The 25,532-nt window shown below is 38.4% G+C and overlaps 1 protein-coding gene across 1 annotated transcript in view; it reads right to left on the bottom strand.

The window, feature by feature from the left end:
• SPEF2 (sperm flagellar 2) overlaps nt 1-25,532 on the bottom strand; it is a 196,068-nt gene that overhangs the window by 15,802 nt on the left and 154,734 nt on the right. The window contains exons 28-33 of the mRNA XM_025387975.1: nt 23,499-23,627; nt 21,124-21,262; nt 18,177-18,406; nt 4,718-4,824; nt 4,244-4,426; nt 1,460-1,552 (exon numbers count right to left, since the gene is read on the bottom strand). Of these exons, the coding sequence (XP_025243760.1) occupies nt 1,460-1,552; nt 4,244-4,426; nt 4,718-4,824; nt 18,177-18,406; nt 21,124-21,262; nt 23,499-23,627 (881 nt within the window). The remainder of the gene's footprint in view (nt 1-1,459; nt 1,553-4,243; nt 4,427-4,717; nt 4,825-18,176; nt 18,407-21,123; nt 21,263-23,498; nt 23,628-25,532) is intronic.

The following is a 25,532-nucleotide window of genomic DNA, read 5'->3' as shown; positions in this document are numbered from 1 at the left end:
TGTTCTAAGAGTACCACACACATGAACGCCCTCTGCACAACAGCCCCACCAGAGAGGGATAAGAAAGCAAGGCGCAGAGAGGTTGGGTCATGCCGTGGATACCTCACAGCTTGTAAACAGTGAAATCTGTGCTTCTATCCCAGTGTAAGAACACTGAGATTTATGTAACTTCTGAGCATTGAGTATCACAGACACCCACGGGGAGTATGGAAAACACCACTCCTTTCACCTTTTCTGTCATACGGACATCACACACATCCCTGTCAGCTATCTTTTGTTCCATAACGACACTTTTTGCTCAGCCTCCACAGTCCTGCCTCTGCTGCTGACTTTGTTCCTTTCCTCCCTGTAATCTTCCAGCACCAGGTGGGAGCCACCTGCTCCAAAAGTACTAAAAGGTCCTTTCCTGTTTCGCTGCCAGGTGAGCAGCTCAAAGATTCTGCCTTTGATTGACATTTCTAAAAACTTCTGGCTGACAATGAAAGTACTTTGCACTTGGCATAATATTCAAACTGCCAGTTGCTTCCAACTAATAAAGAACCTGTTTATGTTGATGGCAGATTTGTTCACAAAAGCATATAGAGACCATTCCAAAACTCTCCAGGATAATTGGTTTTCAGTCCTCCAGTTTCACATTAAAAATAACAACACACAAAATACTGCCCCTGCAACTGCCAACCTTATATCTTGGGCTTTTTTGGTAACTCTCTGACCCTTTATCTTACCTGCTCTCCTGCTAGCATCTAGCAGAGGTGCTCAAAAAATATGCATCCAATTGAAGGAAATTGCTCCATTTATGGCTACAACTGGAGTGCTGCTCAATTTTGTACTGCAATTTGGAACTAATGGCTAGAAATTGAACAATCCATATATTATACAGAGTTCACTGTGATGTCTAAATCTACCATTCAGTTTTTTTCATGTCTTACTGAGGATAGAGTGACATTGAGATTTTTAAGGTCTGGCTTTTCATTGTGGCCTCAGAAATAGAGGCTCATAAAATGCTATTATTGAGGATAATAATAATATTGAGAGCAGCAAGCTCTGATGGGCCATGGGCAATGCTATAGGCAAACCCTTGCTGTATTAGTCAAAATCAAAGAGAAATGGACATAGGTAAAATGACAAATTTTATCCTAAGCTTTTAGAATTGGAAGGAAACTCAGAGACAAATGTGTTAGCTTATTTGACAGATGAGGAAGGTGAATTCTGAGAGGCCAAGGAATTGTCCAGGTTCACAGAGAATTAACAGTAAGGCTGTGATATTCTGGTCGCTGTCTCCTCCCCCGAGCTTCTCTACACTGACTCTTCAGTGAGCACTAAGGTCTGCACTTTGGAAAGACAGCAGAGGAACTGAGGGGCAGGCGCGCAGTCCAAAGCAAGTTACACAAGTGGAAGAAAACACAAAGAAAATGGTTAGTGCTTTAATGCCATATTTTTGGAGGTTCTCAGTAATTACCTCTATAAGATGCTCCTGCCTATTAAATGGCAGGGGTTCAAGAGGATTTTCTGGAATTTTTATATCTTCATCTCCTGTAAACCACAGACCAGCCTACATAAAAACAAAACAAAACCAAACCAAAAAAAACAACGAAAATTATTAAAGTATGTGTTATGCTGAGATGTTCCTCTAAAAGCCACAGAGACTGAGCCAATCTTGTCTCTAGAGCAGTTATCTCCCAAGTAGGATGCAGAAACCACAGGGGTGTAGGAGAAAATACTAGAACTCCAATTTACATTTCTTTTTATCTCATTCTTATGTAATTTTTATTTTTACATCTTTGATAATGTTCATAATGTATTATGTGCTGTTGTATATGTATATACTTTATAAATAAGTACCCATAGATTAGGAGTGCTGGCTACTTTTTTTTTTTTTGAGAGGGAGTCTCATTCTGTCGCCCAGGCTGGAGTGCAGTGGTGTGATCTCGGCTCACTGCAAGCTCCGCCTCCTGGGTTCACACCATTCTCCTGCCTCAGCCTCTCTAGTAGCTGGGACTACAGGCACCCACCACCACGCCCGGCTAATTGTTTATACTTTTAGTAGAGACGGGGTTTCACCGTGTTAGCCAGGATGGTCTCGATCTTCTGACCTCGTGATCCACCCGCCTCGGCCTCCCAAAGTGCTGGGATTACAGGCGTAAGCCACTGCCCCCCGTCAATGCTGACTATTTTTAATGATTGAATGAGGCTTGGAGGCTGCTACCCTGTATTAATCTTGCATTAGTCATATTTTGGAGGAGTCTGTGCCCCCATTAAAAATAGCTCACATTCCTTATGTACTGTTCATGTCCTATCTGTTTGTGGAGACTTGCATGGTGCTGGTATACATTGCTGGTTTTAGAAAACTCTTTGTTAAGTAACTGAATAACTGACTCAAGATCTCGGTGACCTCTTGTTCATGACGTCCCTCTGTCTCAGTTTATAACTGACACCAATTAGAACTTCATTTCCGCAATGCAAGCATACTATTTTACCGTCCTAATGGGGCGTTTTCGACAAATCTTGTAAAATTTTGACCTCAAGTTATTTTGATTTTTCCACTGAAACAACATTGTGGGGGAGGGGTAGTGAGCTGGCAAGTGCTGATAATCTGTGAAAGGCATGCAGGCTGGTCAAGTGGGCCTTTCCAAATGGGGGTTTCAGAGGAGGGGGACCTGAGGGCGGAAGGGGAGACGTCAGAGCTCAGAAAACAACCATTCCCAAAACACAGGCAGTGTTCAAAGAAGTATTGCTGAGTTTCTCTTAAACGCAGCATCCAGTTTTCTCTAAGAAACTCACACCTTTGGTAAAATAGTTTCCTGGTTTTAGCTCAGCACTTTGGTGAAAATTGCCAACACCCTTTGTTCTTCTCATATTTGTGCAAAAGAATATTCAAATTGATATCCTATGCTGATTGCCACATACAATAAATAGCAAAGGTCAATAATTTCATGAGTGCGCACTTGTTAAAATCTTAAGACAGCTATGGAAACAAAGTAAGTTTTGCTCTGCTGCTTTTGTTTTCAAACAAAACCACCTCAACAAATTGTAAATCTACTTGGAAAATAAATGTAGCAGAACTCAAATAACCGAACACCTGTCTTGGTCAGCCCTGAAAGAGCCTTGTCATAGTTTGTGTTTTTCCTTCTGGCTCAACTCTATGAGCCCGGAAACCTCAGAGCTCTCACAAAAAAAAAAAAAGGAGGCCATGCATTAAGGAAGAAAAGGGAAGCAGGAATGTATGTGATTGGTGAAATACATGTGAGATGCAGGCACCTGGAGAATATTACTCTGTTTCAAAGTTAGTTCCTTCTGAAAGTTTCCCTCTTTCATGTCTACCAGCAATGTGAAATGGTGAGCAACATAATGACATTAATAAAGATCAAGTAAGTAAATCAGGCCCCTCTCTGTTATGAAATTTTGCTTTTACTCTTTTCTTAGTCAAACTTCTCAAAAATCAGTTGATTTTTCTTGTTTTCACTTTCTATAGACTCATTCATTTCCTCAACCCTCTGCCATCTAACTTCTGTAATTATTATTCCACCACAATTTTTCTAGCACAAGTTACCAGTTACATCCCACCTGCCACGTCCAATGACCAAGTATTACATACCCTACTGGGTTATCCATCACTTTCCTTGAGTGATCTCATACAATCATAAATTCAATAACCATTTATATGGTATTGACTCGTGATCCCTTCTGTATGGGCCATATTAGACTGGACATTTCTCTCTTCATTTCCCACAGATATTTCAAACTCAACTTCTCAGAAATAATCTCAACATTCATCACTCTCTCACCCCAAAGAGAAAAAACTTGCTCCTTTCCGCGCATGTGTGTGTGTGTGTGTGTGTGTGTGTGTGTATGTCTGTTTAAATCACTGTTCTTTCTACTCTGGGAGCTTAGAGTGTTGGACATTGGGCTTATTAAAAGCTTTGCAGATGATTCTAATGTACAGCCAAGGATAAGAACCACTGGTTAGGAACTCAGGAGAAGAACAAAAAAGTTTATGTAACTGCTTTCAGAACCCTTTGTTCTCCTGGAAGTTCTGACTTTTTCAGATCTTTTCCCTGGGGATGGAAGTCAGGCTTCTGCCTGGGGCTTTGACACTGCCTGTGCTGCCTCTGGGTGCCTAGATAAGGGCAGCTGAGAAGCAACGCACTGGCCTGAGACCTGGCAATGTAACATCAGTGAGTAATTCACTTCTTAGGTCACGAGTGTTCTGGTGTTATCAATGCCATCAGGTGCTGGTAACAACCTGCATATACTGCTCGAAAGTGATGGTGCCCAACTGCGCCTTATCCACAGCCTTGAATTTCTGAAGGGTCTCAAGGAGCTCCTCCTCCAAGGGAATAGGCCAAGGCATTGAGGTTACTAACAGGAACTTCCGCCAGTCCACAAACTCAGAGTTGACTGTTAATAAAGATGTTAATTCCTGTAACTAGAAGAAAGTTATAAAGTTATAAAGGTAGTTATAGATAGAAACTCACTGGTTGAACATCACGGTCTCTATAATATTCCAGTGACAGATCATCACTTATTTTTCAAATATTGAGCATGTGCATACTATATGTTTTAATTGGAAGTTCATTCATTTTTCATTCACTCACGTTTCATTGATTGCATATTAAATGTCAGACCCTATGCAAGTACTCGTTATTTTAGAACTATTGATGCATTGATCAAATAAGAATGCTTAAAGCTTTAAAACTCAAACAACATAGAAGCTTACTTCAGGTTGGGTAAGGTGCATCCAACTACTAGGAAAGTTGTTTGTGCCAAGGTTCAGGGTCACCAAATCGATCAGAATGTCAGTAAATGCTTTATTTCCTATTATGCCTATAATACAATGAAAAATATTTTGTCACTTGGTTTAGGTGATGGTTTTTATATTCTTTTGCTAAAATAGAAGTAATGAGTATTTGAAAAATCTCTTTATTCATATTATATAAAATGGTAAGTTTTAAAGAAACAGAAGACATTTTGGAAATATAAAAATAATAATTTCCTGATGCTGTCTCATTATTGTTTCTCAACTAAGTCAAAATGTCTTTTTTGGCTTAGTAATAATTAAATCCAGATTGGGTAAAATTATAAAACTGTATACTTTTTAGTTTAGAGTGTTCTTTGACCTTTCACTCAGAATAGGCTGAATTTTTCAAAAAATTTATGATTTTAAGGTTTCTTACATGCAGTAGGGCACAAGAGTAAAATATTTTGGCAAATATTAAATAAAAGTGTTCCAAATGCATGCAGATCACCACTACAATCAAGGTAATACATTTATCCTCATCTTGCCCTTTGGATCAGACCATATTTGCTTTTGTAACTGTAGAGAAATTTGAATTGTTAAATTACCGGATTGAAAGTGCTAATTTAGTCACCTAATTGGCTCAGTATTCCTAAGTATTTCATGAAAGACCACTAACCTTTTAAATTATTTGCTCTTATGAACTAACCTACTTAACTCAATCTAAAAGAGATATCTACCTTGTTTTTCACTTCAAATTGCATGCACATGCATTAAGAAAGAAGTAAGAAAACAAAATAAATGAATCTACTTAAAACAAAATATCTGGCTAACCAACACAAAGAGGTACCTTCTAGAACAAGGAGAGACTCCTAATGTGTATCCAGGGATCTTTCGGGTCCAGAGTACATAGCTATTCTTTGTTTTGGGAATAAAAAGAATGAAACATAGCCTTGCTATCCCAAGATTTTCTTTTTACATCGAAGTTTTTAGCATTTCTAAAAGTTCACATGAACTTTAGCATTTCCTCTAACCTCCGGGGAAATGCAATAATCCTTCTAAAATCTCAGTGCTTCAAACCAAATACACAATTTTGAGATTTGGAAGGTAATTTTCTCGGTAGCAGGAATGAAACCTTTCTTCTTTGATATAATTGGCCATTCAGCAGGCTGTTCAGAAATACATTCTGTATCCTTTTTCATTAAACTTAAGCATGCAGTTTTATAGACACGAGAACATTTTCCCAGATAGCAGAATTTTCAGTGATTTGTGGTTTATAAATCCTATGTTGGTTTTTAGATAAGTCAGACATAAATCAGTCATGTTCTTCAAGCTACAGCCATAAATAAAATCTACTGAAACCATGAAGAGGCTCAGAGTATTTTAAAAATCTTGTAAGCTGCAATTCATTTCTGCAATCTCGAATGGATATGGTGTAAAACAAAGTGTAATAAGACAGTATCTTCAGTTTACATGAGAATTATTTACCTGAGGATTTAGCATGAAACGTGAAAACTGTTTTAATAGTTGCCTTTGTTACTTACATGGCCAAAGCATGTAGTGATATAGTTGCAATAAAATAATTACATAAACTTACAAATTTTGTTCACAGATGAAAAGAGAAGCTTTCTTTCAGTTTGGCTCTAAGTTAATTACCTAATGCAACTATCACTTAGAATTATCGAGGAAAAATAATGAATTGTATGCCAGGCCTAAGGGAACTCAGACCGTAATCATATTCTCGTCACCCTTAGGGATAACTCTCAAAAAAAACGACATCAAAATAACACCATTGTGTAGAAGCATACAGCTCCACCAAAATAGTGTGAAAGAACACATGAATACATAAGGGAAGTTAGAAAGCTATAGAAGAAACAGTCTTGGGCTTTTTACTCTGAATGTTTGGAAGAAGCCAAATGCCTTTTGTTTGATGTGAAGACAAGTTACTGTTTTACTTTTAAATTTCAGGTTTCTGGAAAATATTTATTTTATTTTATTTTTTTACTATGCAAAAGAGCTACATTCATATGCAACAACAATGTCAACATTTGCATACTGCTAATCACTTTCATAATGGCTTTCTGAGTTTGATGAGCAATCTGAATTAGGTCTTGTGTCACCAGTTGAAGACAGTGTTCTTGTATTCCATAAATGGATAGCTTTCCTAGGGTCAAAATTATTAATGTCTGGAGAATTCAACTGAATAATTAGGACATCCGTCATAATTTCAGCCTTGATTTTTGCATGCATGTGTGACTTGGTCCATTTCATCTGACTAAAGCCACGTTCTGCTTCAGCTGAACTTGCAGGAAGGGTCAACACTAGGTCGACCAGTGTCAGGATATTTGGATACTTGTGTAAGTAAATGGAATTCACAAAATCCCAGGTCAATTTTCGAATGTTCGGAAATCTAGGAGGGAGGAGAAGAAATGGAAAAGGTTAAGACTCCCAAGTTTTACCCAAACATTTATAAATATCAGCCACTTTCCTCAGCTTGCTTTCTTGCTTACCTGGCATAAATCTCTAATTTCAACATGCTCCATTCAGCATCCACTTCACTAAGTTTCACATTGGCAGCTTCTAATACTGGTTCATAATGTGCAGTCAGGATGGTTACCTCTTTTTCTCCAAATTCTATAATCAAGATACCAAAAATGGTCACATATATAAAAGAAACTCACACAGACCATCAGAGAATAATAGGTTCAAAGTCAGCACATATAGATTACCTTGATTTATCTTTGTGGGCCATAATTTAAAACTTCCAATCATGGTAGCCCTCATCACATTTTGGCTGGCATCTCTGAAACAGCCTTGAAGCCTCTTGATAAGATGTGTTAAAACAATGTTTCTCACAGCAGAAATGTTTTCTTTCCCTCTGAGGCAGTTACCATGAAAGTGTGTGGCTGAATCCATCATGCGTTCTTTTGGCCCTAGTCTGGGGAGAAGAAAATCACCCAAATAACAACTAACAAATTAAATGAAGAAACATATGGCAGATAATTTCACAAGTCAAACTGTCTAGTTTGACAGACCTCAGATCATCCCAACCTCTCACCTTGTTTGATACATTTGGAGCATTTCCAGCATTGACTCTAAAGTGGCAAATATGTCAGCAATTGAGGAATTTCTATTCTTACTGACACCAGACAGAATGCTAAGGACATTAATGACATCCAACAAGAAGTGGGCAAATTTAACAATGTCAGCTTGGAGAAGGGACTCCAGAAGTTCTTTGGATTTCTTTTGACTGGTGTCACTTTTGCCTTTGCCTGCCTGTAACACAGATTGGGAACAACATGGTGGTTATCTTTCCCAAAATTATTATTACAAGGATCTCAAGAAAAGTATTTTCTGTGATTCTGAAAAAGTAAAATAATGTGGCATTTCAAAATTACTTACTGAGTACAGTTGCCGAACAATTGCAGGATATCCCTTGAGAAAGTTCTGGAGGGCTGCCTGTAATCCATGAAGCCACTTCCTGTCTCCTATTTGAGAAGGCATCACAGGTCGAAGGTGAAGGCCTTTGAAAGCAGTTCTCAGAGCACTCTTATGAAGAGGAGAATTGTGATAAAAGTGATAAATGCTGTGAAGGAGATCTTTGACATCATTGTACAGAGGAATGTTCTGGAACACCACTTTGTAAGATAGTTCAAGGTGATGTGCAAAGCAATATACAGTTTGTACACATGGTTGTATTTCTCTTAGTAGCAGGGCCACCTCATTGTTCTCTCCCTCTATGCCATGGGTACCATCACTTCCAAAACCAACCAGCTTCTTTGCCCAGTCTTGGCTCGACAGTCTAAGTTGAAGATTTATCTCTAGAGTTTTCTCAGTGGCATTTTTTATTGCCAGAGGATCATTTCTTTCTACTGTCTGTACCCCAACAAATTGACAGTGCACTTTTCCTGCATGTGCAAACTGCACATAAACAAGTTCGACTTCTTTGATTAAACTGTCTGTGATTCCATCACTGATGACAGAAAAAAATTTACTTTTTTCTAGTTTCTCTCTTAGATTTTTTCGTTCTACTTCAGCAATAAAGTATGTAAACACTCTTGCTGATTTTTTAGTTCTGAATACTGGGCCAATATCAACACCTTTCATATCATCCAATTTGCACATCCAAATAAAATCTTTGAGGGTACGTCCGGTCTTGGCAATAGCATGGCATGATCTGAATAAGTTCTCTACTCTCCCGAGGGTTACTTTGCTCATGGTCCTCATCATTAGTTTGGTGGTGGCTCTGTTCACTGGAGAGCTACTTGTTGCTTCCATTAATGAAGCCTTGGCATGAGCCTCGCTGAGTTGATGTGCATTGAGAAATTCAGTCCTAAAGTTGTCAGTACCATAAAAGAAATTCACTTGACTTCCCCCTGACTTCACTCCATGCTTACGACACAGGGCGCAGAACATAAGATTTAATAGCTCATCATATATAAGCCATGAATATTTTTTAAGCCAAATTTTCAAAAATTGATGGCTTCTCTTTGGAAGGTAATGGTCAAGCTTCCGTGGCCTTTTCTGCTTTTCGGTGACTTTATTCACATCATCCGAAGGATTCCTGCCTTTAAAATAACTCCACATTGTTATTTTAAGTAATCACAATTTCTACCCTCAGTTTTGCTTAATCTCTGACCCCCACATTTGCTCACTATTTTTGGAAAAATTTTATTGAGTGCTTATTACTTACCAGGCATTCTGGTAAGTGCTTTAACTAGTTTATATCACAGAATCCTTACAATCCATTACCCCTATTATTTAGTTCAGAAAATGTACTGACTATTATTATCACCGTTTTATAGATAAGAAAACTGGGGCACAGGGAGGTTTATTAAATTGTTGCAGTGCTTGTAAGTGGTGGAGCTGAGATTCACCAGTAGCCCGACACTCCACAGCCTGTTTGTACACATCCCTCTTCCACGTGTCTTGTATGAAGAAAGGACTGCTATGTTCTTCTTCGCTTTAGAATCCATTTCTCCATGCATAAGAGTGACATGACTTTTAGCTAAAATTTTCTTCCCTTGGTGAGAAAAAGGAATAATAGAGCTTGCATGGTAGTGTGTCTGCAAGATCTGCCTTGGACATCCCTTCCCTCCTGCCTAAGTCCTACCTTCTGTTGCAATGCCATAGCAAACTTGTTAATTTACAAAAAAAGGATGTGAAGCTTTGAAATCCTTGCCAGGTGGTTTTGTAAAGGAGCCGTGCCTCATGCCTCATCTTTTTGTTTCCCCCGAAGGTCTAATTTTTGACACATATTTGATTATTTGTCAGACAGGCGGACATATATTTATCTGAACAGAAGGATAAAAAACTAAAAACTACACAAAACAAAGTCCTCAAGTACCAGTTTCTCCCTGAAGGCAGAGAGCCTAGACCACATATATGTGTCCCTTCTTCACATTCTTTGATGCTACTAATCATTAGATTATATTGTCCGTTTTATCATATAATAAAAAATTGAATGTGTTTACTAAAATATTTCATGTTGACATATATTCAGGGTTTTTTTTTGTCAATACTTTATGGTTCTAGGGTTTGACCCCTCTGACTAGAACTAAATAATGTGCTTTGTAAGTCTGGCTGACTGCTAAGCACTTGGTAGATGCTTAGGAAAATTTATCTTCTTTCCTAATTGGTTTTCATGATTTCCTATCTCAACCTCTTTTAATTGAAAACCTTGACATTAGTTGATCTGTCTCTGCCTTTCATACCTTATTTGGGTCTATCTTCTCCTTTATGTTCTTTTTTTTTTTTTGAGATGGAGTCTCGTGATGTTGCACAGGTTGGAGTCCAGTGGCACGATCTTGGCTCACTACAACCTCCACCTCCTGGGTTCAAGCAATTCTCCTGTCTCAGCCTCCCGAGTAGCTGGGAATACAGGCACCTGACACCACACCCAGATAATTTTTGTATTTTTAGTAGAGACAGGGTTTCACCATATTGGTCAGGCTGGTCTCAAACTCCTGACCTCAGGTGATCCACCCACCTCAGCCTCTCAAAGTGCTGGGATTACAGGCGTGAGCCACCACGCCCAGCCTCTCGTTTGCTTTTTAATCAGTCTTTTTGCGGCTGTAATTAAAATAGACACCTGGTTTTGCAAATTCTAAATGTTACTGTATTTCATTTAAAATTAGTCTCCTTGTAGTTGACAGCTACTGCCTTCATTTTCTTACTCAAACATGGGGCTACTTGTCAGTCTTCCATATTAGGCCTGTTGCACTATGCCTGGGGGCTGCTCACATAATGCTGGTGAATACATGAATAAAGAAATGAAAAAATACAGTATCTTTTTGTTAACATCTCTTTTTGTCTCTGTCTCAGAGACAGAGGGCACACATTCAGAACTCTAGGCTGTCGTGGTTAAGCTAGATCATTTAGCAGCATGGTTTTTACAGGAGTTCAAAGGCAGAAGTAGCTATTGCTGCCTATGTGAGTCAGCATGAGGGTTAGCCCAGAGGCTTTTGAAACTGAACTTTCCAGGAAGAAAAGGAGGGGAAGGGTATTCCAGGCAAAGGGGAAAATGGAGCAGCTGTGGAGATTCTGAGATTGCATGACATATTGAGGGAGCATGGTAGCTCACGGCTGTACTCCCAGCACTTTGGGAGGCTGAGGTGGGAGGATCACAAGCCCAGGGGTTCAAGACAGCATAGGCAACACAGTGAAACCTCATTTCTACAAAAGAAAAGAAAAGAGAAGAAAATTAAAAAAACAAATTAGCTGAGCATGGTGGCAGGCACCTGTAGACCCAGTTACTTGGAAGGCTGAGGTGGAGGGGGTGTGTTGAGGCTGCAGTGAGCCATGATTGTGCCACTGCACTCTACCCTGAGCTACAGAGTGAAACCTTGTCTAAATATATAAATATATATATATGTGTGTGTGTGTGTATATGTGTATATATATATAAATTTAAATTTAAAAGTAAATTTAAAATTAAAATTTACATTTAAAAAATAAAATTTAATTTCCAATACTGATTGTGCTAGTTTCAAAACAGAATTTTAGTTCTATGGACAGATTTTCCAAAAGATATTACCTTGAATTCTGAGTATATACTTTCATTTGTCTAACGTAAGTTGTCTGGCTTCAGAATACCTGTGTGTTTCATTCTGAAGACACATTTGAAACTCTACCCATAAACAGTTTTAACAGGTCTAAAGCCTTCTAGATTCACTACTGCATTTCTGCGATATGAATCTGACCTAGTGGAAAGAGTTCGCCCATTGAAAGAAGCAAAGGCAGGTGGGGGCCATAGTCCTCTTTGCTTTAATCCCCATATTTTGCCACTTGCTGTGATAATTCTGTCAATAACACCTATTCTTCTGTAGTATTCCCTTCTCTAAGAAATCTTTCGGTATTTCTTGATTTGGGTTAATGTCAGACTAACTTAGACAATTTTCAGATCAAAATACTTACCTGCAAATACATAATATTGTATTTTAATAATTTTCTCACAGGCACTAAGACTGGTAAAATCCATAGAACTTTCTAGTTACTCCTTTCAGGCAACCAACCACTCCGGTGCCCTTATTCCTGCCTCTGGGTTCTTTGAGGCTTTGCAGAGAGACTGACAGTGCCTGCCACTCTCTCACACATAGCCTCTTCCCTGCTCCAATCCATTCTCCACGACACTTGGCTCTAAATGCCTTTGAAAATCCTTTCCTGGCCGGGCGCGGTGGCTCAAGCCTGTAATCCCAGCACTTTGGGAGGCCGAGACGGGCGGATCACGAGGTCAGGAGATCGAGACCATCCTGGCTAACACGGTGAAACCCCGTCTCTACTAAAAAATACAAAAAACTAGCCGGGTGCGGTGGCGGGCGCCTGTAGTCCCAGCTACTCGGGAGGCTGAGGCAGGAGAATGGCGTGAACCCGGGAGGCGGAGCTTGCAGTGAGCCGAGATCCGGCCATTGCACTCCAGCCTGGGCGGCAGAGCGAGACTCCGTCTCAAAAAAAAAAAAAAAAAAAAAAGAAAATCCTTTCCTACATGTCATTTGCAAGCCACTTAAGACTTCACAACCTGACCACAAGCTCTCTGTGGTCCCATCTCCTGCCTCTTGTTTCTTCACAGTTCCCTCAATACGTCATGCAATCTCAAAATCTCCACAGCTGCTCCATTTTCCCCTTTGCCTGGAATACCCTTCCCCTGTTTCTCTTCCTGGAAAGTCCAGTTTCAAAAGCCTCTGAGCTAACCCTCCTGCTGATTCACATAGGCAGTAATAGCTACTTCTGCTTTTGACCTCCTGTGAAAACCATGCTGCTAAATGATCTAGCTTAACCACGACAGCCTAGAGTTCTGAATGTGCACCCTCTGTCTCTGAGACCAGTCATTAAATCCATCGGTCTCGGCCGGGCACGGTGGCTCACGCCTGTAATCCCAGTACTTTGGGAGGCCGAGGCAGGCAGATCACGAGGTCAGGAGATCGAGACCATTCTGGCTAACATGGTGAAACCTCGTCTCTACTAAAAATACAAAAAAAATCAGCCGGGCGTGGTGGCACGTGCCTGTAATCCCAGCTACTCGGGAGGCTGAGTCAGGAGAATGGCGTGAACCCGGGAGGCGGAGCTTGCAGTGAGCCGAGATCGCGCCACTCCAGCCTGGGCGACAGAACCAGACTCTATCTCTAAAAAAAAAAAAAAAAAAAAAAAAAAATCTATTGGTCTCCAAAAGGGATTCAAAAAAGGGGTCCTTGCCAGCTTCTTAGAGCCATGTTACACGCCTTAAACAAATGCTGCCTCTTTTGAAGAAAAAGAGAGGGTGTAGAATTTGCTAAACTATGTTCTCTTCAGGTAGCTTCTCAGAAGCAAAAATAGCTATGAACCAAATCTCTGCAGGCATTTCATAGAGTACCGATGGGCTTACAAGGAAAAAGGGTTCTATGGCTTAAGTGTGGACAGAGGAACATTGCTAAAGTATTCTAGTTTCAACAGAATCCAAATTGCTTCCATCAGAAAAAGGCTGTCTTCCTTACGTACTTGGCATTTGATGTTTGATGTTTGGAGACAAGATGTACCTACCCAGAACTTACTGGAGTACACAAAATTAATGTTTTTGTTTGGAATGCTTGTACTCCCTAGGAAGCCACATTACTTTATGATTTAATTCTACCAGGTGGTGTACATTTTTTTTTGGAAGTACTCAGCGGTAATATTGCAAATGCCTACTAGGGTATTTCCAAGACACCAAGCTAACATTTTGGATAATAGACTACTTTGTATCAATATTGTATAATATTATATATTATATACTAATATGACATTACTATAATTATATAATCAAGTCACAATGGCTTATATGATTACACTTAAATTGCACATTCTATGTGCTATGCTCTTTCTAAGCACTTTACATATATTAATTACTTTAATCCTCATAACAACCTGATTTCAATACATGGAATATGTATCATTATTATTCTTATTTTACAGATGCAGTAACTGACACAGAGAGAAATTTAGTAACTTGTCCAAGATCATATGACAGTCATTTGACAAGAGGTGAACTTGAGAAAGAACCGTTTGGCTCTAGACATCCCATCATAGACTGAGGTGGATAATAAGTGAATTAACATATGAAAATGTTAGCAAAAGGTCTGACACATAGTGACCAGGTCAAATTGGCTATTGTTATAATTCAGAAAATATTCAGTAGATCTAACTCTGCCGGGAGTATGCTCATAGGAATGATTCCTAGGATACGCGATGGAAAGAATGGTTTGCTAATTCATCAGCTTTCTTTTACTCATGCTGTTCTCATGCTTCTAAAATATGGATCTTTGCTAAGTGGCAGGAAAAATGCAAGTGTAATCAACTGTTTCATTGCATTTTGCATGATCTCATTTGATTATCATGTATAAGGTCATTATTTTTCTGGTATATTTGTGTCAATCATATCAATAAATACTATTTTAGGTCTCATCATTACCTTTACCAAAAGAGAGGTAGAATCATCATTAAGTGGCAGAATTTGACCAGAAAAGGAGTGTTGAATATGTTACAATATATGATGCTTTTCAATTTTATGTTTTCTTTAGTAAGGGCTATTTTAATGAAGACTTTTGTTTTCGAACGAATTAAACAATATGTAGCAGAAAACCCCTGAAGCTTTAGTTCTTTCCATTTACATCCTGATACCATCTAGTCACAAGAATTTAACCCATTCAGTCATTGTTTTAATAAAAGATTAAATAATAATCCAATAATTGTATTTGTGTGGCATGATTAAAACTTGCAAAGTGTAATTTAGTAACATCAGTGCTCCTTATAAATCTGCTAAAAAATCTTACCATGGGGATAGTAACATAATGGCTATTATATGCAAATATGTATGCTTCCCCCACAAAAAAAATCCATCTGTGTTAACATATTTTAGTGAACTTGAAAGTTGCATCTTAGATATTATATGTTACATGGGCATATATGAAATAATATAGGAAAATGTTTATATTTCTTGGCATAGAAATAATAGCAAGTTTGAGCAGGAAGTTCTGCAGGATCACACATTTGAAACACACCATGTTCAGTCAGCTCCTCCATACTCTCAAACCTGTTATCACTCACTAAGATTGTCTTTTGAAATTGTAGAGTTCTAGGGTAAATACAATGGAAGGTATCATAAAGGATTGTTTTCCATTTCTTGGAAGAAATACAACAAAAGCCTTCATTTAAAAGACGGATGGGTGTGTATCATGTTTCTTAAGTGAACAATTGCCAAATGGGGTAGAAAAACAAAAAAGTCAGAGTATACTTTGTGGGGCCAGAAGAGACGGGGAAAAGGGGTGAGCAGCAGTTAATGGGTTTTCTGAGGCATGGCCATTGTCAATGTTTGGAGCCTGATTTCAAGGGTATCAGTAGAGAACCTCCAATTCTGTGACTCTGGGAAGCAGAAAATGGAATAGTACTTTTCCCTGCCCTCTATAAGAATAGTAAGAATAACAACAATGAACATTACTCCTGTCAATCAAATTCCCAATACTTATTAATTATTTTAGATACGCCTAAAAAGCAATATATGCAATACATAGTTTTTCAAATGGTATAATTGAGTTAATAGAGAAAAGAGTCTAAACTGTTTGCCCATAGACCATGCATAACTCACTTTGAATGATCACAATCCCCAATTCCTACAGTATTGTATAGCCTTGTAAATTCTGTGTTAATTACAACTGTTATTCTTGCATATGGGTTAATTCTCCAGCTTGGCTGGGTGGAGGTGGTTCCTCAGACAGAGAAAGTCTCCTCTTCCATTCGCCTGAAGTTCATGCAGTTGGAGAAAGAAAAGCAGAGCAGTCTCCTAACCGTTTCCCAAACATCATGCTCCTATCCTCACGCTTCTTGTCTGCAGGGTTTCCAGCAGCTGTTTCCCTAGCTGTAAACATTCTCTCTAGCCTTGCCACAAAATCTCTTTACCCTCTTCAACTTCCCCTCCAAAGTTTTGCTCCACAAACTTTTCCCTGACCAATTTCAGGGCACACTGATGCTTTGCATTCTTGAGCACTTGAATAACATTCATATTGGGTCCCAGAAAGAACTCTAATAGTTGTTCATATTTCCTTCTTCTTTGCTTGCCTTTTCAAATTAAACTCTCAGCTCCTAGAGCAAGTGGTTTCCTTTTACTCTGCTTTTTAAAAAATAAAAATTAAAAAAAAAAAACTCTTTCTGTTTCTCCCTCCCTCCCTTCCTATATTTCCTCTCCCTCCCTTCTTATTTCTCCCATTGTCTGAAAACATTTATCTGTCGACATCTTTGTTTCCCAAGGGTTTCTAGAGTTAATCTTCTGAGACACATGTCAAGTTATAGCTGCTATTTTTTAAAATTTATTTTTAAAATTTTAGTTGAAATATGAGCTATGGATTTGAGGTTGGATCCAAGAAAGTATTATGATTAGCATCATGGATACTAGGGTCCCTTCTGAAAGATAATATAAGTGGATCATAATTTTCAAAATCCACTTCTACTTATTCAAGTGGCCCCAGATGCCTTTAGTTTTTACCTATTAATTGAGTGATTTCCTCCCAGTCACCAGAATGTAGGATTAAAGCAAACCACATGTCATGATTAGAATCCATTTACACATATCTTTTTATTTTATGTGTAAAATAATGGACTGGATAAAATGAAGAGAAAAAGCAACTCTGAAGAGGGAAGTACATAATAACAGGGCATTGTGAAACTCGCACCATGGAGAAGAGGGTGCACTCTGCCTGACCAAAGGACTGAAGGGATTTCATGGGCTGATTTGTAAAGTCGAGATTTTTTGTACCTGCTGATGGCCATGTTTCCTTCATGCCCAAATGCTGCCAAACAGCACCTCTGTCCCTCCACAGCTGAAGTGTTAGCTTTTATACCTTGGAGCTGTAAAGCCTGCTCTAGCTGATTTGATGAGCTGACATATCAAAGCACAAGGCTCACCCAGGCACACACATATACACCAATTTCACCCACTGGGCTTGGCAAGGAAGCTTTCAGACTTAGAGTAATGCTCTTTTTACTAATGATATATGATGTGAATTTCTAGAAATACTGAACATTTTTTTAAAAGTAACATTGTATTAATACTAAAGTCAGTTGATTATGCTATAGGCAAAAGTAATAATTTCCCAATAAGTAGTATATGTTGAACGATAAAAGAAATCTGCTATGAGCGGCAACTTAGTTCAGTGAGAAGGGGCAAGAACTTTGGATCTGCAGAGTTCTGAATGACATATGATCATAGGCAAAAAATCTGCTAAACTCCTCTGCGAGTCAGTGTCTAGACCTTTAAAGTGGAGATGATAATCCTATATGATCTGTCTGAATTACTTGAGCTATCAATTGACAGAACTCATTGAAGAATATCTGGAAGTAGGAAATGCCTGAATAAAAAAAGCCTGTGCAGATGCTGTAGGTCCATGCTGATAAAATGTGAAAGAGCTAAAATTGTTGTGCGCAGAAAACATTTACACATACACACGAACAAACTAATTAATTAAGCCAACATTTTCTAACAGCTTATTTGATTCTGCTTATGGTCTACAAGCACGGAGGGAAAAGGCCAACATAAAAGGGAGATCTTCTATTCCCTGGTCTCCCCTCAGAGAGACACAAACTCATAATCTCAATACAATATCTAAACTAGAAGTATGCATAAAGTCTTTCTGTAAGCTGCCAAGTGGAGTAATACTCAAATATACAAACCTGTCAGCAAGGGGCAGGGAGGACAGGAGAGGGAATTACCAGGAATGAAGATCACCACACTGCTCAAGCATTATTCACAGTGGGTTCTGCTTGTTTAATTAGGGTCTGTGCTGTATGAAACAAATATTTAATAAACTAGAACAAAGCAAGGACATGTTTTAGTGCTACATGATCCCATAGAGCTGATTTTACTTGCTGGCAAGTGATTGCTGTCCTGGTTAATCTTAACCTTTTTTTGTGCTCTTTTCACAATAATTATTTTTCTTACCTTTAGGTGCCATATCTAAGAACTGATCCCGAAGATTGTCAAGCTGTTCGATGGTCAGGGTGCCATCTTCTTCCTTTTCTACAGGTGGAGGACGTATCGGTGGGGGAGGATCTGGAAAGACTTTTACATTGCCATTAATGAAGAAGTCTTCTTGGTTTAAATAAAGTTCATTCTGAATTTTTGTAGATGTTTCAATGTGATAGCGAGCTACGTCAGTTAATTTTTCTACACTGAAAGTGGTAAAATGGATAGCGTTAACCCCATGAAAGATACTATTAGATTAATAAAGTTTGCTTATAAGACATACACACAAAAGTAAACACATTATATAGCTGTTAGACAACTCCATCTGCAGGCTTATAAATTTCAATTTGTCCCCAAATCTATTTTGTAAAAAGGCAGGGTGTAAATAAATGCAGATTAAATAGAAAATGCATGCTTATTAAATAGCTAATAGTTACACATTTTACACAAAACTGAACTTAAAGAGAATCTATTAAATATAGTTTTTATTAGTATTAGAATATATTTTACTACGTAAGCAAGATTATATCAAGGGTTATATTTCATTCTAAGTATGAACCAGAATAAGGTTATATGGCACAATACTCTGTAAAACATGACTATTAGAATAATACATTTATTTGCAATAAGAATGAATTATGAAGCGAATCAAGTTCGATAATGTATTTCTAGAAGAGTGGCTTTTCTCTATTTCTGTCAAGAAGTTTGATGTTATCTAAAACAAATGATATCAGAATAGCCTCTTTTGCATATAATCCATTGAAATTGCTTTGCTGTCTTCATGAAGAATAACAATTCCTAGCTAGATCACATGGTAAAGGAGCAACAGTTGGGAACCACTATGATGTGGTAGAAAGAGTACTGGAATCTGAGTTCTCATCCTAGGACACTCTGTAGCCACAGATCCTGGGGCAAGTAACCTAAGCTCTCTAAATTTCCTTGTCTTTGCAATGGAATCAACCACACAACACTCCCTATCTTATGGCTATTAATGTGAACTCACATACGGCAAGGATTTAAACTGTACTACGGGTATAGTTAATGACATTTTAAAAGTCGTTTTAAAGGCTAGAGAGGTTTCATACATGAATAAGTGCTTATCGCTGTACCGAAGACAAGATCTTGTTTATATATTACAATGAAAGTGAGCATCACAGAAAAATGCATATTTAATCTGATTTTATATAATTCATAAGCACCAAATATACCATATACTGAACATACAACTGAAAATTTAAAAAGTAGTATTAGTTGCTATCTTTCAAAAGATACTCGAATTCAACTCCAGAACGTTGTCTTTGTGAGTGTCCACGTAATACGGGTTAGTCAATTAGTTTATGCTTTAGGGTGGTTGCGTGCTCGGGGACAGAGTAGAAGGTCACTGGATAGCTGCTGAGTTTACGTGAGTGAGGAGGGACTCCAAATGTGGATTGAGACCCAACCATAACCCTGTAGGATACTCTGTAAAACAAGACTAATAGAATAACAGTACCTTTACTGGGAATCAGGATACTAAAACAGATGCGCGCCACCTAGTGGAAGGTTACTAGGAGTAATCTTAACAATGGAAGGAAAAAAGTGCCCGGAAAATGAAAACAGGATTTGAAGGTCAAAGGGACCTGCCAACTATTTTTTTATTTATTTGTATCACACTTCTAGGTTTTAACTTCTTGGGCCACGGTTCATGACAGCATATGTATATTCACAGAGCAAAGACATATACAATATAAATCTGAGAAACATGAGTACATTTGCTAAAACTAATATGCATTTACACTGGATGGCCACATGGATGGGAGTCATGGATCCCAAAAATGAAGACGATACACTTTCATTTGAAAATAGTAGGCAGAGAACAGAACTGAATATTACTGCTGTGTGATGCTGATGAGTAACTGACTTGGTTATCCAGTAGCAAAATGATTTTAAGTATTACTGCAGTAAACTAACTTACTTATGCTTGTGTTTGCATTTTTTATTCTGTTTAATGTTTGTTTGTTTGTTTTACTATGGAGCAGCAGTTCTAAACAACTAGGCTGAAGACTTTACAGAAGAACTTCACTATGAGACAAGGACCAGAGAAAACAAACCATAACAGCTGCTTTTTACATGACAATTGTTGCTTCTAAGAATACTTGCCTTTTGAATACTCTTTGTGTAGCAACTTATAAGTTTTCAGTAAATGTTTATTGTAAACTGTAGTGCATCTTGGAATCTAGATCTAGTGTAAACTTCTGAAATAGCTGGCTGGAGTATTTGCTTGTATAGATGAAGCCAATGAGGCCCAGAGCCGTCAACCATGCTTCTAATTTGTGGACAAGATGGAGCTCCTGGTCTGGACAATCATGACTCATTCTGCTGAGCTACCTTTTTGTACCTTTTAGGGGTGAACTAACAGGATGGGAGTCATTGCCCCTCAGTAGCAATGGAAGTCTGGGAAGTCTTCGGAACTCAACAGAAAAGTAAAACTTGGGGTTGGTCTTAAAAGAGAGTAAGTCTAGTTGGTAAAACATTCCAGTGAATGACTTTTTAATCTCCCCTTAATTGGCTCTGACTAATAATAAATCTACCATTAGAAAAGTATGGAGCATTATTTTACTTCTGAAAACTATTTTTAAATTAACTATAATCTTACCTTGTAAAATAAGGTTCGTATTGATCAGTATGACAGCTAAACTTATAAATACTGTGCAAAGTTAAATATAGCAATAGAACCCTTTGATGCATGATTTACTGTTAGAAAAGAGTTAATACAAACATAATAGTAAAGCTCATGTTGTCTGTTTATACACGTGATTTCCTAAAAGGTCAAAATTTATATTTGTAATTGTAATTTAAATTTGTAAATACCTTAAAAATCTTCATCAATTTTGGTACTTAGAATACACAAAACATATTTTCAGAAAGTCATGTGGTACTTTACCTGGCCATTTCATTCAAGTATCTCTCACCAAGCCATTTTTCCATGAGTTTATATACATCAACCACCTTTGTTACTAAATCTTCAAGAAGAGCCAATGCTTTTGTCTTTATCAGTTCAAGTCGAAACTGTGTGGCTGTTTCTATTTGCAAAGAGAAATAAGAATGTTTTAACATATTGCAGTGCACTCATTTACTAATGAACAGATTCACTTTGAAACCACTCATGCTTCAATTTTTGAAGCTTTAGGTGCACATTTAACATACCAGAATAGGTAAGATAATATCCATCTCACTGAGAAGTAAAATGTAGTATGTGGTAGAGTCATTTGAGAAATTATCTGAACCAAAACTATAATTGAGCTTTTTATCTATTGCACTTTATAGCAGTCTACTCTTTGACAAACGAAATGTGAGAACACACATAGGTAATTTCTGAATTTTGAAAAGGGAGTGGGGGACAAAGTCTCTTGCTTATCTCCCTACTTTAGAACTTGGAGTGGCATTGCCATTGTATTTCTCAGCGCCACTAAAAGCAGGGCAAACTCCATGTGCTCCCGGGTCCATTACTGATCCTAGCACATAATTTGTTTGGTGGATTTTATCTCCAAAATTTTTCCAGTTTCTCTTTTTGGCTTTTTCCGTTGTCACTGCCTAGTTTGGGTGCTGATTATCTCTCACTTAAACTGTTGCAATAGCCTCAATCCTACTTTTTCTAACTTTCTTCCCCCACCTCAAATCCAAATCCACCTCCACACTATCCAGAGTAATTTGTCTTACCTGCAGATGTGATCATAATCACTTTTCTGCTCACAATTTTTCACTAGCTTCCAGCTGCCACCAGGGAAGAATCGAACATTCTTGGCAGGGCCTAAATAACCCTCCATGGTCTAGCCTCTCCATCTCCCAAGTCGCTCGTTTCCAGAACATGACTCATGCTCCTAAGCTACTCACAAGCTGATATCCCTCTTAGCCCTCTCTCTGCCATGGCACGCAATACTTCTCTTCATTCTCAAGCCAGTTTTTCCCCTGGAAAAACTTCTCCATAGTCTTCCACTTCAGCTCAAGAATTAGTTCCTCGGGTAAGTCAGGAACTCCCCTCATGTCCCCTTTGCCCCATATGCCCACCACCAATATCACATTTTTTTTTTGAGACAGGATCTCACTATGTTGCCCAGGCTGGATTCAAACACAATCGATCCTTCACCTCAATCTCTTCAGTAGCTGTGACTACAGGCCCAGCTGTCAACAGGTCAACATGCAACAGTGATTGCATTTCTCTTCCTTGAGACTGAGTTTTATTTTTTGTTTATGTTCGTACATACAAGTATGTGTCTCCAGCAACTGTCACAGGACTTGGTACAGACTAGAAAGTCAATAATCATTTGTTATATGAATAAATGAATTTTGCTACACTAAGGATCATGTATGGAATGAACTGAAAGATGAAGTATACTGAAAACCACTGAAATCAGATGCAGGGCAGGCAATAGGGCAGATGCATCTGTCCTGGACTTGCCTGATGCCACAATCTCCCTGTGTTCAACTGACTTCAGATTTTATTGTTGGAGTTATAGAAGTTGGTGGTAGTAAGATGGGGAAGACAGGGGAGAGAAAACAAGAGAAACAAGGGATGGAAAGCATCCTTAGTAGTTAATAGTCACTGAGTAGTTATAGGTCTCTCGGCATGCCACATTTTTGTGGTTTTGTCATCTTGTATATTGACCATGTTTTTTCCCCTTAGGATAGGTTTGCTCAGTTTCCTGATCTTTTCAGATTTCATTTAGAATTGCATTACAAGACAATTAGGAGAGCCATAAGGAAAATGTTTCGTGGAGTCATTGCTGTTATAGAGAAGAACACCCCTGAACATAACAGATATATGACTGGCTCTTCTATGGCCTTTGTTCCCAAGAACGCACTTTCAGGGCCTGTTAGCCTTTAGTTAGAATTTATTTTCCTAATGAGGGGCCTAAATTATTCTTACTGTAATATAAAACCACTTACTTTAGGTAGTCCCTACCTAAACCTATAAAATCATACCAACTTTCAACATTTTCTTTTGTTTCTGCTTTATGAGATCTTAATTACTGCTATTGTTTTTTCCAACCCATTCCCAAATTCTTTTTGATCCTTTTTGAGATACTGCCATCAGTTAAGACTGATTAGGTGATGTCAAAACATCTGACTTATGCAACACTCAAATCTAGTCCTTGTGTGGTCAAACAAAATCAGTCAACTGAATATTGTACTTTTCAACCTCTTTGCTGTATGTTCTTATAGACATAGTCTGAGGCAGTTGATGAGTCAGTTGTGGGCTGTTTGGCTACTGGTCTCCTTTCTACTGAACAGCATCATCTTAGTCGTTTCAATTGCTACCTTCAAATTGCAAGGCGGCAAGGTGTTCTTCTTTTATTTTGAGCCTCAGCTCATTTTTCCTTTCGATTTCAGCAATTTCCTCTGTTGTTACTATGACAGGAGTTGCTTCTGCAATAGGTGGTGATTTACCTGAAAGGGCAATGAAACATGCTGAGTAAACTAACGAAATACAAAGGTATGCACATAGTATTTGCACAGAATGAGCACAAAGCAAAATTTGTTAAGCTATAAACCTCTAGTGATTTGGAAACAATGAAACCTTGGTCCTCTCAGTGTGTGTGATGAAATACCGAATTTTTCCTTGAGAATTCTCTGTATGGTTCCTGGGCTCGACTCATATAAAAACACCCCATTTGTGTAGTATAATTAAAAAATAAGGTATGTAGCAAGTGCAGAGATGGTTACAGTTTCCAAATATAGTGAAATCCAGAGTTTGGGGACAGAAATTAGCAAATCCCAACATAGTGCTGACCCCATTAGACACCTGCAGAATTACCACTCCATAAAGGATAACTTCCGTTAGCAAAATATTTCCTAGATCTTCACCAAAAAAAGAAGATACGAGAATAACCGCAAGAAGATGTGAGTGAAATGCGGGTGATGGTCAAGAATCTAGAATCTATTTAAATATCATTATTATCTTTTGAAACAGTCTTGCTCTGTCACCCAGGCTGGAGTGCAGTGGCATGCTCATGGTTCACTGCAGCCTCGACCTCCCAAGATCAGGCAATCTTTCCACCTCAGCCTCCCTAGTAGCTGGGACTACAGAAGTGTGCCACCACACCCAGCTATTTTATTGTATTTTTTTGTAAAGACAGAGTTTTGTCATGTTGCTCAGGCTGATCTCAAACTCCTGGGCTCAAGCAATCCACCTGCCTTGGCCTCCCAAAGTGCAGGATTACAGGTGTGAGGCACTGCTCCTGGCTAATTTAATTATATTTTAATTTTAATTACAACTTAACTATAAGTACATCAGTGATTATATAAGCTAATTAGAAAATATAAATTTGTCAGTACTTATCAAAGGATTTACCCATGGGCTATGGCAATATGATTCTAGTTGCAGGGTTCATTTACATAGCTCTATTTTCAGTTCAACTAATCTTTCTTTGAGGGTCTGACCTCAAAGGGTTCAAATCTTGTAAAGAAGACATACTGTAAACAAAGAAATTGTAATGTGTTGCAATAATAGATGTATATGTAAGTTACAGATGAAGGAGAGATTAATCTCTCTAGATTTCTGTTTTATCATCTGTAAAATTAAGGGATCAGACCCCAACAGTTATTCCATTAAAGTTAACAGAAGCACTTCCCTTATTCCTGCCACTTGAGATGGACTTAAGCGGTGTGTTCTTTATCAAGGTAATACTCCTCCCTTTCCTTCAAGTGCCACTGACCCACTCCTTCCTCCATCCTCAGTGCTTTTCTTTAACTCCCATTCCTGGCTGCTTGAATGTTCTCCATCTAAGAAGCGTCTTATACATCCTAGGACGGAGTTGGGGAGACCTTGTTCTTAAGGTACTTGTACCTCCCCTATCAAAGAACAATAGTCACATGTCTTTACTGCAAGACTACAGCTGGGTTAGGGCAGGGACTGTGGTTGTGATTTTTGGTTTTATTTTTAATTTACTATTGTGTTCTTGGCATCCATCTAGAGCATTTCACATAGCAGGTGTATAATAAACATATCATGGGCAATCTATGAGTGGAGTGAGTTCTGTTCATTTGCTTCCCAGGATTCCACTTCAGAGTGGGAGGGTAATGTTGATGCCAAAGCTATTCATTCCTAAGGTGAATTAGGGATCTCTTTCAAGATGTATTTTCTCAACTCTTTGTTTTTCCTCATGCTACTGAGGCAGGGATTTAGGCAGGAGGCCTCCAGGAGAAAAGGACTTGCCCCTGAAACATACACATAGCTTTAAAAACATAGCTTTTAAACTTCTCTTTGTTACTGCAGTGTTAGCCTTTCTGCATAGACTTTTCAGATGACATAGTACCATCCTGGAAGTTCTTTTAACATTTCAAAACTGTCTT

The sequence above is a fragment of the Theropithecus gelada genome, chromosome 6, assembly GCF_003255815.1.
Source record: "Theropithecus gelada isolate Dixy chromosome 6, Tgel_1.0, whole genome shotgun sequence".
NCBI classification, from domain to species: domain Eukaryota; kingdom Metazoa; phylum Chordata; class Mammalia; order Primates; family Cercopithecidae; genus Theropithecus; species Theropithecus gelada.
Note: the sequence above shows the minus strand (reverse complement) of the source record. Positions and strands in the feature narration are given on the sequence as shown.